General features: G+C 39.0%; 1 protein-coding gene across 1 annotated transcript in view; it reads left to right on the top strand.

The window, feature by feature from the left end:
- L3MBTL3 (l(3)mbt-like 3 (Drosophila)) overlaps nucleotides 1–9,915 on the top strand; it is a gene marked incomplete at its 5' end in the record, with an annotated part of 40,037 nt that extends 30,122 nt beyond the window's left edge. The window contains 4 exons of the mRNA XM_010282636.1: nucleotides 309–400; nucleotides 5,469–5,632; nucleotides 6,674–6,736; nucleotides 9,176–9,915. Of these exons, the coding sequence (XP_010280938.1) occupies nucleotides 309–400; nucleotides 5,469–5,632; nucleotides 6,674–6,736; nucleotides 9,176–9,319 (463 nt within the window). The remainder of the gene's footprint in view (nucleotides 1–308; nucleotides 401–5,468; nucleotides 5,633–6,673; nucleotides 6,737–9,175) is intronic.
- Nucleotides 9,916–10,466: the final 551 nt, after the last annotated feature.

Here is a 10,466-nt window from a genome sequence, read left to right as displayed (position 1 = left end):
CTCTTTCCATCTTCTGCTGTGGACCCATTCACTATATTTTCCAGTTTCTAGTTTTGAAGTCGAGTGTGCTGGTGGGATTTACATAATCTTAGTTTACTCCACTCTTGAGCCTTCATTGCAAAATTCATGTCAGTAGTCATGCCAGCCATGTAAGTCAGAAGTTAGATTCTCTGTTTTTATTTTATAAAAATACAGCATCCTTTGTGTGGGAATCCTGGAGTGTTAATAGCATTGTTAGCAAGAGACATCATCATGCTTAGTGATTTTTATGATGTGTTAATAAAAAATGAACATCTTCTTTTCCTCAGTGGGATACTACAAACAAAGGACTCTATAAGGAACAAAGAGTGTGAAGAAGAGGAGACAGAAAATAAGCTGCTCATTTCAAATGAAATTAAAGGTAAATTGGCAGTAATTAATTTGTTTCATATTAAAATCTGCAGAACAAAAGAAGTGTGATATCCCTTGAAATTCTTCATGAAACTGCAACTTATTTTCCACATGCACTATTGGTGTCCAACAATTTCTCGATAGCAACACTTTTAACACTGTGTCTCTTTATCTTGTCATCAAAGGCTTTGCCAAGAACTTTGTCACAGTTGTAAAGATGAGTGCAAAATGAATACTGGTATAAAAAGTTTCATTTCAAGAGTATTTTTTCATTAGCTTTTAAAAATAGGTAATTAAACCAGTCTGAGTTGTAAAGGTATAACATTCACTTACTGCTTCAAAAGTGTATTGAAAGCAAGCTGAAACATTTACACATTACAGGCACAATGCAAAGCCCACCTTACTCAGCCCACCCTCAGTCTGATATTTTCTAGCAGCCTGTGTGCAGAACAGGTGCTTTCTTTTTCATGAGTGTTACAGAGGGGTGGCTAAAATTTTTACCTCACTGAAAAACTGGAGACAGTCCAGTGGAGGGCCACCAGGATGATTAGGTGGTTGAAGGACTTCACATATAAAGAAAGGTTGAAGGAATTTGGGAAGGGAAGGCATGGAGGAATCTAGTCACAGTCCTCCAGACAGTGGAGGTACCCTCTCGTCCAGGATGCACAATGGTGGCAAAAAAGGGAATGGGCACAAGTTGCTTCAGGGGAAATTCTGTCTGAATATAAGGAAGAAACTTCTCACCATGATAACAATTGGAATAGGCTGCCTAAAAAAGAGGTGGAATCTCTCTTGCTGGTATTCTTAGGATTGAGTGTCAGGGTGTGTGTCAAGGACCTGGATAATTTAGTCTAATGCCCTGCTCTTAATGGAAGGTTGCATCATGTGGTCACCAAAGGTCCCTTCCAACATGGACTTTTCTTTGGTTCAGTGATTCTGTGTTGGTTATGTGTACTGCTGTGTCAAAACTCTTGGCTCTTCACTGATGCAGTTGGACAGATTGAGGTAGCTGTTCATTATTCATTTTTATCCTCATTGTTTTAGAAAGAGTAGAGCACAAATCCAGAACATCACAGTCTTATATTTGATAATTATTTTGTGTGTGTGAAACCTAGCATGTCAGGCTATTTAGTTATTAGGTACTGAGTCAGTGCATTGCTTCAGTACAGCTTTTGCTGCAATAATATCATTAACTCATGCAAGTTCAATGAGAAGTGAAATGTCTTAATGAAATAATTTAATTCCTTAAATTTTTAGATTTTTTTTTCTTCAGCAGTTTGTTGTGCAACACAAAATTTGTAGATTTTGTAGAAATTGTAGAAATCTTGAGACTTGAGTAACTGTGATTCTTTAAGGGGTACATTTCTTACCCTTTAAATGAGCTCATCATTGTAAAACCCTGGAATTTCTTCTAGACTAGTAACACATTGCATAAAGACAAATTTAAGGTGATGTTTTATTTTTAATTATTAACCTCTCATACATTTTTTATCTTAAAACGTCGTTTGCCTGCCAGTGCTTTTCAGATAGATCTAAGAGACACTCTGAAGAGCACGTGAAGTATGAAAGATTCCATCTATTACAACAGCTGTTCAAAAGATGTAAAAAATCCAGGTTGTTACGGTGTTTTGAAACATGATGTAATTCAAAATTCTGGAGAAAATGAAGCATTAAAAGAAGAATCTTTCTAGAGCAGATGAAAGAAAAAGTTTTTGGTCGTTTGAAGTATTTCAAGTTTGAAGTTTCAGCAGAATGGAAACATACTGTTTTGATGTTGACTTTGCGTTATTTAACAATACAAAAAATTTAAAATCAAATAGTTCAGAACATTTTAAAGTTCTTGCTAGCAGTCATGGAAAGCTCAAGCTAAAATAATTGCAGTTGTGCAGACTTTTGTGAACTGTGGCTGCTGGTAGCTGTGCTTTTGTTGTCCTGTTTTTTCTGCATGTCACTAAAATTACTGTTCTTCAACCTACTTTTGCCGTACTCACTTGACCAGTTCTCTACCAGTACTTTATAAAACATGTACTGCTGTCTTCCCTTTTTTGGAGAAGGATTACTTGGAGCTAAAGAACTCCACTGAAATCATGGCCCCTTTATACTAGCTTTTTTTACAGACACAAATCCTGTGCTTAAAAACCTGATACATACTAAGAGCTAGAACATGCAGGAGGGAATGGGCGGTGTTCATGGTCTCTCATTAACGCCAGAAAGTGTTTGCTGTTTAGCTTCTTTGAAACTTTAGGTTATATTTTGTTGGAAGGTAATTCACTAAGAACATAGAGATTAATTAAGGAAGGTAGGATTCAGGGAGAAGGATAACAACGCAACATTAAGTATGAAGAAGAATGTAGGGGCAGGTGGGCTGATGCTGAAGCAAACTGTCCGGAGAGAAGAACAGTGGTCAGAATTAAAAGTGTGAGCTTACTGCATCTGGCTCTGCTGTTCCATGTGGAGCTGGCAAGCAGATTTTGTTTCTTCAGTTAACGTGGTTCAAGGAGTTCTTCATGGCTCGTGTGATGAAACTGGCTAACCCATGGTGCACCTCAAGTGACTGTTCTCCTAAATGTCCAAATTGAGACGTAAATTGGAGTACATCACATACTTTCTCTGGCCCACAAACACAGATTGCCTCTCTACGGGAAGCAAGCCTTGCAGAGTACGAACACCAGAGCATGAGGGTAGGGAGAACTTTTAGATGTCTGGTATTACAGACATAGATTCTAGCCAAAATCCTGTGGTTTGCACTGTATTTGGCAAGAATTTACCCACACTAAACCTAAACTTCCTTTTGTCAGGGATGTGGTTATACCTGCTGCAGGGTTGGGGACACTTATGTTTTCATTTCCTCCATCTGTTTGGGTAAATTGGAACTTTACATGTTCCTTTTGTGCTGTTCATCTTACCTGTGAGGCAGATATGACACAGGGGGAGAAGCAGAGGCATTTTTGCCAACATCCTTAAAGGCATTAGGCACTGAATTCCTTTCCATGACAGTAAATAGAGGTCTTGAATGTGAATAGTCGGAGTACAAGGTTTAGCATTATGCACTGTCATGTTAGTCAACTTATTTTCTGCTAACCTCATTCATAACCAGCTGACCTGTGTCTGCTTGAAGTTTTCCAAAAAGCACAGCATGGGCAGATGCCCAGCACAGAGTTTTCATCTGGAACTGTTAGGATTTGACACAGCTGTACTATTGAAAATGAAGACATATATGAGAGATAGGTAACCTTAGCTGTCATTGCTGCTGCTCACTATGTGTGTACTCGTATGCTCTTATGTATACGTATGTTTAAACCTGCGAAAATGGAGTTCAGTTTGCTTGGAATTTTCTTCACACAGTATTGTCTTCTGCTATTTATGTTACAGTATCAATGTATTACATGTTTTGCAAATGGAAAACAACAACAACAAAAAAAGCTAAATACTTATATTTTCAACTTTTAAGAGACCTTTTTTAGAAATGAAAAATCCGGGGATAAGGATGAGGAGGGAATTCAAGGGAACTCTTGAGAAAGATGCTATTCAATAAAATAGGCTTTACATTCAGCATGCTTGCTGCCTTACAAGACTCTTTCCTTTCTCACTGAGATTTTTTAGTAGTAGTAGAAGCTCTAAGGAGCCTTTGAAGAACAACAGTGTTGTGTTGTAATGTAACGTAAATGTAAACATACATTTTGGAAACTCACTTTCAAGAGTAAGAGTATGATGTTAGGAAAAAATTAAGGAGTCTATTTAAAAATCTAATCAGTGAGCTGACAATACTGACTAAATGGCTTAAGAGTCAACTTCTGAATAATGGAAATTGATATAAAATGAGGATAAGTCTTGAAAGTAACAAAAATTTAAGCTGGGGGAGCAGAACAACACAAGCAAATGTAATCACATCCTGTATTGGCCACATTATATATTCTAGACCAGTCCCACTGTGCTGGCAAAAATCTATAATAGGAATTTGTGCCCTAGTTGTTGGGCACAAAGGTATGAAAACTAGAACAGTAAGGATAGGGAGAACTGTGAATAATAGCAACTTCCCCAAAATGGAAATAGAACGGGGCTGTAATTGAAGTGAGCGAACCAAACAAAAATAGCACAGGGATTTGTGAGTGATTGCATGAAGCCATGTTAGTAAGGAATATTAGGCATAGGTTCTTTGTTGGCTGTTTCATTCAGAAATGAATTCCAGAGGTTTTCCACAATTTTACTTGGCAATTGGGAAGTATTCAGGCCTGACTTCACAGCAGGCATGTTGCTTTTGCATTTGCAACGGATCTAAAGGAACGTAGATGTCCTATGCAGTTTGACATCATTTGAGGCATGCTCTTCCCTCTTTCCTCCTACACACATCTGCAACTGCTTCTGCTCTCCAGACAGCAGCAGCAACAGCAGTACTTAAGTGCTCCCACCTGTACATTACTTTTGAGGCCAGTGGCATGGAGCTCATTCCTTCCATTATGTATAAAGGGAAACGACCTTGCAACAAAACCCATAGCAGCACAGAGGAGTTAACCGCTACTTTCCAAATAAAACATTCCGTTAAAGTGGGAGCAGGGTATTTGCAGACACTTGTCGTTTTTTCTCAGAAGAACTGGAAAACATTTTGTTGTGGATGAGGCAGATATGTCATGTGGGCTGGAACTGTACAACTGATTCACTTGGAATTTTGTAGCAGTGCAGTGCTGTTTTTGATGAAGTTATAACAGCTCAACCCTGGAATTAAGTTAGTTCTTACACTACTGTACAACTATTAAATGTGGGTGTGATGTCTTGTATCAAAATATTTTAAATTATTTAACCTGTGGTGTGGTATGCCAACAATTGTGTTGGCATAGCATTGTGTTGTGTTGGAAGAGATTTTTTCCATGTAAGAATGGTTACATTTATATAGAGCCAATATAATCACAGTCATACTAGTGGAACAGTCATGGTACTCCTCTAATTCTGGTGTAAGCAAAACTACAGCTTGTGTAAGGAGGCCCATATTTATCAACAGAAGTGAATGTGCTTTTACTGTGACTGATCTCATCACTGACTGAGGGGTTTAATGCTTGTTTTGTTGCTTCCTGTTGTTAAAGATGTTGAAGAACCCAACACGCAGAGACTTCTTTCTCAGCCAGTTATTGTGTCTTCCAAGTTGCAACTCCCTGGCCTACCCTTGCGCTGGGAGCAGCAGAGCAAGCTCCTTCCAAGTGTAGCTGGTATCCCAGCCAGTAAAGTTTCTAAGTGGAGTACAGATGAGGTAGGTTTCCCCCGTATCTTCTGTCTCGCTGCTACTGCCCTTGAAGTCTTGGTTGATTCGGAACTTTAAATTAACCCCATAAATTAACAACGTGTTAGTATTCAGAGGATTAGAGTCAGCCAGACCTAATGCTACAGAGCCCCAAAATGTCCATTGAGCTGCCGTCCAGCCCTAGAAGCAATAAGTATTAATTCATGTCTGTATAGATATAGATCAATATATATGTATGCATATATAATTCACTGGGGTTAAAAAGGGAAGGAAAAGTGCTAAATGTATGGCCCAGCAGATCAGGTGCTCAAGGTCTACACTAATAACATCTAGCACCCACACAGACATTTTGGAGGAATGGTTTAGGGTTCCACATGGCCTAAGGGGACTATTCCTGGTGCATAGTTTGGATGTGGCACACTGTTTTGGAGGATGAGAATATAGTGCAGAGAGGAACAGGATGGATGTGGTTAGGCCGTGACACCTGATTCCAAGATTAGAGCCCTGTCACTGTTGAAGTATGTAAGAATGCTTGGACAGATAGGGTCTAGTCCCTGCTTTACTTTCAGAAGTACCTATCACTAAGGCAGTTTTCTGCAGCTGGCATAGTTGGATCTCCTCTAATCAGAGAAAAAAGCAGCATGAACTTTGAAAAAGGATTTGCTCATCTCTGTGCTGTAAAGAATAAAGAAGGGGAAGGCAGCAACCATTTTGGTTTGTGAAAAGTGATTCACCAAGAGAAGATTCATGGTTCTGGATCTGCATGGATAAAATAACCTGAGTAATTTTGAGGGAGTAGCCATATCCCACTCTTAGATGTCCTGTGGACAAGAGTGGCATGTGCTCTTTTAGCTTGCAGATTGTGTGAATCCTGTTCTTAAACACCCAGCTGCGTGACTCCACACGCACTTACAGAAGAAGGTGGAACACCTAATATGAGGCTGTAAGAACAATAATGAAAAAACTTTGCTTTAATGATTGTCAACCTTTAAGACTATTTTGAGAAAACACCAGTCTTACTAAATCTTTTGTTTTATACTTTGGTGGCAGGTCTCTGAATTTATACGAAGTTTACCAGGATGTGAAGAACATGGCAAGGTGTTTAAAGATGAGGTGGGTGAATTTTATTTCAAAAAAACACAGAGTACAAAGCTTGGCAGAAAGATTAATTTTCTGTCATCATTAAAAATGCATATAAAGTAGTAAGATGAAGTGTATGTTTAAAGTCAGACACAAATATATGGAAGATTAGGTTGGTTTGCAGGTCATGGAGTGGGAAGAAAGTAAAGAAGATAAAACTAGCTAAGTGTCAGCCAGGTCTCTTGTGCTTCTCTATCTTTGTTGCTGCGACTGAAATTACTTAGAACTAATGGTAGAAGAGGAGGAACTTCGTGATTTACTACTATTCTCTCTTAATCTGGTTTGAGGAGATTTATAAGTATGTTTGTTTACTTCTGCAGGATGTTAATAAGTAAAATAAAGTAGAGCAGTGGTTTAAGATAACCACCTCTTAAAACTTGTCTGCGTCTTGTCTGATCACACTTAGCTCTTGATGCTCTTCCTCCTGATATAGCCAGTTTATGAATGTGATTGGAATGAGTGGGAAGTGAGAAGATCTGAAGGCTTCTCATGAGGTTCCAAGGAGTGTGTACTCATTTTGTGAGCACACCAGGCAGGCATTTTTGTTATCTGAGAACACTGTTGTGCCAAAGTTGTCATTAGGAAATGATAAGGCTTTTAGGTACAATAGGCCTTTATAAGCTAGGTTGGCTTATTCTTTTCTGCTCAGAGGTTTGTTACTCCTGTTAGTGCTTAGTTTCAAGAAGACTGTTTGATCACAAAATGCTGGAGTGAACAGTTCAGGTGTGTATGCCAGCCAGACCACCTGAATGGGCAGAGTCTGATACTGTAATATGCCAAGTCAGACAGCTTTCAAGTCAAGAATAATTGTGGTACGTCGACTTGAGAAGCCACCTCCTAAGGATAATGCATACAGATGGTCCTGCTGATCTCCTACTACCAAGTTTTCAGGCTCTGCTGTAGATTGTAATGACTATTACAGTTGCATATAAAAGGACTGACAGGCTGCATCTCTGGGCATTTTGCACTTGCTTAGATGTTAGGCATTTTACAGCAGGTATGCAGGCCTAGATCATCCCCCGTGTCCCTTAGGGTGTCTCACCAACTCATGTAAGATCAATAAAAGCTGATGTATTGCTGATCAAGTCAGCAGGTGGGAAGTGCTACAGAGATGAATGAATCCTAAACGCTTTTATTCTCAGAGGTGTAAGAAAAACTTCCCGTCTTTAGGATTCAGCCTCTCGGGCTTTGACTGCGAGTAGTAAATTAAAACTCTCCCAGTGAGGCTAACTGGCATGGACTGACTGGCATCAGTAGGTCCTTCAGTAGATGAAAGGTGCTGGTTCAGCCTTCTGCTGTGGAAATAAACCCTCGTCCTGCTTATATTAGATATTGCAAAAAACTGGGCACCCCCACGTTCCTACACTTCTGGTTCTGAGCCCACCCAGTCTGGCTTTGTGCGCAAAATTAGGAGATAGTAATTGTGATAACTGCGTGATGCTGTTCTCACTGCAGTGTTTCTTGACTTACAGTGCTGAGGTATACCTTGCAGGCTTCCTTGGCAGCATGTCTGATTCAGAAAGCTTGTCTTCTAGTCTTACAGGAACTTAATTACACTATTTTTATCCCAAATTAGTATCTCTAAGCTTAAGCGATGCTCTTGATTTAACCACAGTTGGCTTTTAGGCCTAGCTGTCCTGCTTATGTTACACTGAAAACTCACTACAGATATCTAAGTGGCCTGAAGTTTACACGAGAAGTGTTGGCCCCATTGAAGCCCATGGAAGTGAGGGCCTTGCCTTGTGGCTCTTCATGTTCGGATTTATCACTCCTGCTCACAGAACGATTTGCTTGCAGGAGAATATTCACTTGTAACATTTATTGAAATAGCAACACTACAAGGCTGGCAGAAAAAATATCGAGTGTTTCAAAAGTTGTGTTTGTGTCAAAGAGGCAGTTTCACACAGATTGCCTCCTGTTTACATCTGGGACCAAATTAATTTTAGTTTGCTATTGAATGAACAGAAAGGGGTGGCCTGAAGAGGTTTCCAGTTCTTTAGCTGGGAGTGAAATCTGGAAGCTTTCTTACGAAGCCTTGCATAGAAGGCGTAGCTAAGATGTTAAAAAGCACTACTGTGCTGCAGTGCAGTTGAATTCTACTTTGTTTCCCCATTTTACTTTTCAATAGCTTTTACCTTATACTGTCAGTATGAAAAAGAACTGATTAGCTAAAAATTAGCCAGACAGTTGTTTCCAAGGAGAAAGATCATCATCATCCTGTTCTTTTGGACTAGCTGATCTGTCTAAAAGGTTGAAATCAAAGCTATCCTGAAAGCATTTGAAAGTGCGTGTATTCAGCTATTCCTTTAAACTGCCTGAAATTGCTGGGAATTTCTTTTTCATGTTTCTGAAACATCTACACTGCTGCATTGTCAGACCTATTAATAGCTTTGTATGTTTTTTCTTTCAAAGCAAATTGACGGAGAAGCATTTCTGCTAATGACCCAATCAGACATAGTCAAAATAATGAGCATTAAACTGGGACCAGCCCTAAAAATCTTTAATTCCATTCTGATGTTCAAAGCTGCAGAGAAAAACTCACACAATGAACTTTGAAGGTAATGGAAAATGTGTACAAGGCAGCTTTCTCCACTGGAGCTCATGTTTTATTCAAAGCACAAAGACTCGCTAGAACTGTTGAGTAAGGACTCTCAGAAAGGAAGAAACTTACGTTCAGCACTGGTGGACTATTTATATTCTCTTCGAGCCAGTACACATCTGAATCCTTCTGGGAAGTGTTCAAGCTTTTGAGAAGGTACTGTGTAACAACAGAGTCAGCTAGTCTTATTTACCAAACTAATGGCGCTAATTCTCCATGGATGGTTAGGATCCCTAACTTTCTCTGGACATCAAGAAAACCTTCATTAATTATTTATGTTGTACTATATAAGGGAGCGTTAATATTTTCTAAGAATTCTCGAATTCTACTTCATGTACCCATTTTACTTTTCAGAAGCTTTTACTTCATACTGTCAAAATAAAAACTGATTAGCCAAAAATGAGGCTACAGGTAGCCAGATGAGACTGTTATGGCTAATACGTATTTGTGCCATAGGTTAAAAATTTAAACACTTAACGTTACATATGTGACACTTTATGCTACAGCATATAACTTTACAGATTATAAAACTGTCTGTTTGCTTGTAACAAAACAAAAAAAAACCTTGTTGGGGTTGAAATTATAATGCTTTTTGATAACTGAATGTTTTTACTTTTGCACGATTACAAAAATGTTATGTGAGGTTTTCCACCAGCATCTTTAATGTATTTTACCAAAAGATCAGTATAGAGAAGGCTGCAACTGAAAAATAAAGTTTGACTTCATAGAAGACTTTTTGTTTATGCTGCACAATAGAGTCCCAGCCATGGGAGCCTGCTACAGTCCTTCTGCATATGAAGGAAAACACGTGTATTTTGAGGTAAGTATATTAGCAAAAAAGAAAATCTGTTCATTCATATTTGCACATGCCAGTCTCCAGTATAGTTAGCACAACAGTGGAGAGAAACAGTGTGCTAAAGCTAGGACTGCTACTCTGGCTTCATAGTCAACATAGGTTTGTTTTCCCAGTGGTGGGAGAATTATTTCACTTACCAATTCCTAGTTGGAAAGTCTGATTTCTAAATTAATAAGGCATGGGGGGAAGACAGCATGGAGAAAAAGGATACTTAATCACAGATGGTGCATTGGCACATCCTAGGTATA

This window comes from Phaethon lepturus, unplaced genomic scaffold (assembly GCF_000687285.1).
Source record: "Phaethon lepturus isolate BGI_N335 unplaced genomic scaffold, ASM68728v1 scaffold50142, whole genome shotgun sequence".
In the NCBI taxonomy this organism is placed as follows: domain Eukaryota; kingdom Metazoa; phylum Chordata; class Aves; order Phaethontiformes; family Phaethontidae; genus Phaethon; species Phaethon lepturus.
Note: the sequence above shows the minus strand (reverse complement) of the source record. Positions and strands in the feature narration are given on the sequence as shown.